The 5,460-nt window shown below is 43.5% G+C and overlaps 1 protein-coding gene across 1 annotated transcript; it reads right to left on the reverse strand.

The window, feature by feature from the left end:
- LOC147231659 (protein tyrosine phosphatase type IVA 2-like) lies at nucleotides 1–4,340 on the reverse strand. Its single transcript, XM_086150607.1, has 8 exons — nucleotides 4,210–4,340; nucleotides 3,312–3,446; nucleotides 3,074–3,233; nucleotides 2,358–2,992; nucleotides 2,187–2,279; nucleotides 547–677; nucleotides 333–407; nucleotides 1–194 (listed from the first exon to the last, which is right to left on the reverse strand). The coding sequence occupies exons 4-8, from the start codon at nucleotides 2,451–2,453 to the stop codon at nucleotides 83–85; spliced, it is 507 nt and encodes a 168-aa protein (XP_086006733.1). The 5' UTR covers nucleotides 2,454–2,992; nucleotides 3,074–3,233; nucleotides 3,312–3,446; nucleotides 4,210–4,340; the 3' UTR covers nucleotides 1–82.
- Nucleotides 4,341–5,460: the final 1,120 nt, after the last annotated feature.

Genomic DNA, 5,460 nt, shown 5'->3' on the forward strand with positions numbered 1-5,460 from the left:
TTTTTCTTTTTTCTTAATATTGTTTCAATCAAACATCAAGATGAGGAGGTCCCAGTGGAGGAGTGAGGGGGGCTGTTGCGTCCTACTGTATCACGCAGTTCTGCCCGTTAGCATCTTTGGAGCGCAGACACAGTTTGGGTTTGTAGTTTTCCAGGTAGAGCAGCTGTTTGGAGTTGAACGCTCCTCGGCGCTTCCTGACAACATGGAGGAGGACGAGGAGTTCAAATGAAGAGATAAACCATGAATATTCCAGCTAAAAACAACTTCCTGAATGTATTTTCTATATTGTAAGACAGGGTGGTTGAAGGTTGGGAGGGGCTGAAGATACTCACAGTCTTATGAAGTGAACAGCATCTTCATACTCCATCCCACACTCGATAAGAGCCAGCGCGACCAGCACAGGAGCTCTGACGAAAAAAATATCAAACCGTAAAGAAGCTCCGCCATCGCCCCTGAGCCCTGTATGAAGCTGGATCTGCTGCTTTAAGTTCTAGCAAAATGGCCTCCGTTCTCCTCGGAGGGAATGAGTCATGTGTGGCCACTAACCTTCCAAGTCCAGCAACGCAGTGCACGGCCACGCAGCTGCCAGGCTCGTCTCTGAACTTGGCCTGCAGCAGGCCGAGCCAGTCATCGACCACCTGCTCCGGTGGAGCAGAGCCGTCGTCGAAGGGCCAGTCCTGGAGGAGAGGCATCGTTCGGGAAAACAAAATCATTGACATTTGGGGATTTTGGGACTCGAGGGACTTCACATGATAGATTGTGAACTTTGAGGCAGGTTGAACACGCATTTTATATCCCACGCACACAACATTCTTGGCTGAAAGAATGGTTTTGTTCAGAACGCTGACCTAATTGTTGCCTTTTGGTGACACAAAATTTCTAGCCGTTCACTTTTCTTTCTCTGAACTGGGTCTGAAGAGTTTTCCCAAGGATTCACTTGCCCTGTTCCACCTTATATTTATTGGTAATGCTCAACCATGAGAAGAAAAGGATCATGTCCTTTACACAAATATACAGTTCACAGGTGAACGTAGAGCAACAGTAGAACGAGATATATAATTTGTAAGGGTGCGGTTCATAAACCGTAGCGTTGAACAAACTATGAGCTAAATGTGAACACAAATAGGTCAGTTAAAGTCATCTGGACCAGTCTAGCCTCAGGAGCCCCACTTAAAACGCATCATGGTTGCACAAAAAGCACTAGACAAAGGAGCTGGTTGTGCAGCAGGACGCTGTTACGGCGGTGTATCCCAGGCGGTTGGAGAGGTAACTGTTGCAGGTTGGATATTCTCAACTAATCGTGAGAGCTTTGGATGGCTCATGAGTCCCCGATAACGGCCATGCAGATCTACAGACAATTGCTTTATGTCATTAAGTACGTCTGTCATACATTGACACCTGTCTGGGCTTCACCGGGAGAGGGATGTCATGATGTCCAGATGACCCAGACAGAACGCTACACAGACTTTATCCTACCAAGATCCAAATACCATACTGGTTCAATTCTAAATTCACAGAGTCACCGCCCAGTTTACTGTTGAAGTCGAGCTCTTGTCCCTGGCAGGCAGATTTATTGCAGCAATGAGCCAACATTGTATTCCATATATAGCACGCTGGCTGAGTTTGGTGAATGAAGATGAGGAAGCTTGGCATCGTCACCAAACGTCATGAAAATTCAGCTGAGGGCGATCATCTGGAGTTACACTGAGCCAAGACGGCTTACTGGTCTTCATCCCATCAGACAATTCCTCCACGCTGTCAGTCCACACTCAGCAGCTCTATGCTGAGCCGTATTTTTGCTTTGGATACCCTGCACTCGTTACAAAGACAGCATTCTCATCCTCCGCTGCTCCGACATTCGGCCAGACCTGGATACAGTCACTGGTTGAAGCTAGGACAGCGGCCCCATCAGGGTAGGCTTTGCAGACAGTGATTTAAGTACGTCTGAATAGAGGTCACGGCAGGGAACAGATTTTGAGGCTAGCCTTGACATCAAATCAAAAAGAAGACAAACTGTCCAGATTCCAGAGCATCTCTCGTCCCACCTGGTCCCCCAATATGCCGCCAGAACAACCTCGCTCCCATTGCTGTTTGTTGCCTTGTGATATGCAGTCTTTAGCTGTTTTACCAGAAAAGTCTTGAAACAGAAGAGGTTATGAATGTTCTGTGTGTACGCCTTCACTCACCAGGACTTGTATGCCCTCTTGTTCAACCGGTGTTTTATCGTAAGTAGCAGCGCACACTCTCACAAGGGTGTTCACTCCGTACGCCTTTAGATCCTACACAACCAGAACCAAAATAAACCTTTTGGCATCTTTCACATGGTTCAGAAGGAAATGAGCTGTGAAGAGTTCTACCTCGATGAACCTCCCAAGCTGCGCGTTGGTTGGGTTGTGCGTGATGAGGAATCTCAGACAGTCATAGGAGATCTCCACAGGGGCCGGTCGGTTCATTTTCACAAATCAAGGAAAGTACTGTGCTTGCTTAAAAATGGGAGTGAAAAAAAGCTTTACGGGATCTTAAATTGTTTTAACCAAAATTTCCTAATTCTCTTAATCTAAGAAAAAGATGAAAAACTAGATCATCGCTTAATTGGTGACCAGGATTTTTGGGCTGACAAAATAGTCTTTTGACAGTGAGATTGAAAATTTCTTGGGGAAAAAAAATGCAATTCTTTTCTTCACTTTGCAATGGGTAAACTTTATAAATTGTAAGATTTTGAAAATTAGGGTAAAACTGTGTCAAGTTGCTGTCAAGGGGACTGGAGATTTGGCAGCGTAGAGGTCAAAAGTAGGGGAAGAAAAAAAATATCCTATTTATTTTCTTTCAAAAAAGCCTTTCGCCAGTCGCCAGTCAGGGTAGACACAGAAACTGAATATCTGCGAGGGTAAGAGCAGAGAGGGAGCAGGAAACCTCCCTCGCTCCCCTGGACAGGCAACGAACTGAGAAGTGACTTGTCTTCATAAGGGTTCGACGCGATGGCAGTTAGGACCTGCGAAAAAAAAAACACAGCTGAGTTCCTTACCCGGGTTCGAAATATCACTTTTGTATAAAAAAAAACCAAAACAATTACCTTCCAGGCTTTGAAAGTTGCACACTTGTGTGAGTGCTGAATGGCAGCGGCCTCGGTGGCGCCGAGCTGGCCTCTCCCGTTCACTTATCCACGATACGCAGCAGGTGCTGGGCTTGGCAAAACTCGCCTCCAAGCCTCGCAAACGCCATACATGTGCAGCCTGGCAGAGGGGACAGGGGAGGTCAATGGGGTGACTGCAGCCTCTGGGCGTGCAGGGGTGTAACCTCGGCTGACTCACTGCGCTGGGAGCCGAGGAGAAAGCTCATTGGGCGGACACAGGAGAATGAGACGGCTCCGGGATGTGGACACACCATTGATGATGATGCTGCTTTCAGGGTCCAGGCTAACAACGGCCCGCTAGCTTGATGCTAACCTGCGGGTGCGATGAAAACCAATTAGCTACCTCATATTGATATATATATCTTTTTTTTTTCAAATAAAACTAATACTAAAATATAGGAAAAAATGTCATGACTTTTCCCAAAATGGTTGTGATGACTATTTTCACTTATGTCCCATTTATACTATACAAATGATATTGTCGTGAAAACGAATACAATTAATAGCATTTTGCTTATTTCCAGATGTGAACGCAACATCGGCTAACGGACTCCCGGTTGACCGTGTAAGGGTTCAAGTCGACAGCCAGGAGTCCCTTTTTAAGCCTAAAATTTCAGTCGGCAGTCAATAAAAAACACACACACAATAGAAAATACTTCTATCAGAATTTATTGTAGTTTAAATTCTTTGAAGTTTAATCTCCGAAAAACCGCCCGACCGACGGTTTTTTTCCGCTAACGGTTAACGGCAGGTCGGCTGATTTTCACGGCGTCGGTAGCTAGTGTTCAAAGACGCGATCCATAAACCCCTGCTCACTCGCATCTTATCCAGATTAATTCAGTGTTATCACACGACTTAACTGCTCCCCCGACTAAATAAATTACTAAACAAACAACTAACAAGCGGCGGTGTAGATCAAGAGAGACTCTGCCAGCTAGGTCACGGAAAAAACAGGTCAACAACCATGTTCCCGGGATGGACGACGACCGAGCACTGGGACAGCGAACGTCCATTCCGTCATAACAGCTATAAAACATAGAACAGTAACCAAAAAGTATTGAAATGTTCATACGTACAAGACGCGGTGCTTTGACGAAAATAAGAATAAAAACAAAAAAAACAAGCCGTTAGCTCCTACTAAGAGTAAAGAGTCGGCACAGGAGACATGGTGAAGTGAAGTGTCAAGTTAGATGGAACTAGCGCACCAACTTCCGCTTTTCAAAGTAAAAGCGGGGGAACGCTCCAGTTTCTATTTCCGGTATTACTGGGACGCGCACAGTAGCGGACCTAAAGTTGTTTAATTTCATTTGAGTCACTTAAGTGAGGAATTGAAAATTGAAAAAAAAAAATGCATTTATTCAATCCTGGGCCTTCAGTAACGTCCCACCAAAATGTATCCACCTCATAATACCATCAATGTGACATCACGGCTCTCGAATCCATACAGAATTACACTTGTATTACCTAGTATGGGCTTGTCCAACAACACAACGATTTTCATACTATTTAAAATCAATAAGTTTGCATTCACTTTTAAGAGTAGGAACCTAAGATTAACTATACTGTTGAAACTCAAAAATAAAAAGGCGAGTCCAAGAGATTAGTCAACAAAGTTTTAATAAGTCCACCAAAATTACGCTTCGTGAACCTAAACAAATTTGTCAAGTAAACTATGCATTGTAGCCTTTTCTTAAAAGACGCCAGTAAGCCAATAAACAAAATAAACTATTGAGTATAAAAGTGAAAAGATTATGGTAATTGAACAATGCTCCAAGTTACTCACATTTTAAATTGCCAATGTGGATAATCCAGGAAAAAAAACTCTAATATATTCATATGTTATTTTATTTAATTACAATTGACTTGATACTGACAAAATAGCATGACAAAAACAGTGACAACAAAAAGCTTGCACTCACCAACACGGATGTCCTCTACAGCCTCTGCTTATTTCACAATAAAACTATTCCTCCTTTCTTTTGCCAAGAAAATTTAAATGACTGTTTTATCTGTGTCATTTCAGATCTGTGTCATTTCAGTTCCACCAATAAGTCTAATCCTAACCCAAACACTAACCCCAAAAAAGTCATATATATATATATATATATATATTCTTTCATATTTATATTATTTTACTGCATTTTCAGTCAGAAATCTGTTAACTCAATTTTGGGGGAAAGCGACCTACATGTCGTTCGTATGTTTAACCGCTAGGGGGCGCGCCAGAGCTGTTCAGAATAACCACATTGATTTTAATGGGTAATCCTCCCTGAGAGATGGAGGGTGTCAGCGTCCCTTGATCCAGATTTTCAAAACTATTAATTGTT

The sequence above is a fragment of the Fistularia commersonii genome, chromosome 8 (genome assembly GCF_037954325.1).
Source record: "Fistularia commersonii isolate RoL2024-O1a breed Wild chromosome 8, RoL_Fcom_v1.0, whole genome shotgun sequence".
Lineage (NCBI taxonomy): Eukaryota > Metazoa > Chordata > Actinopteri > Syngnathiformes > Fistulariidae > Fistularia > Fistularia commersonii.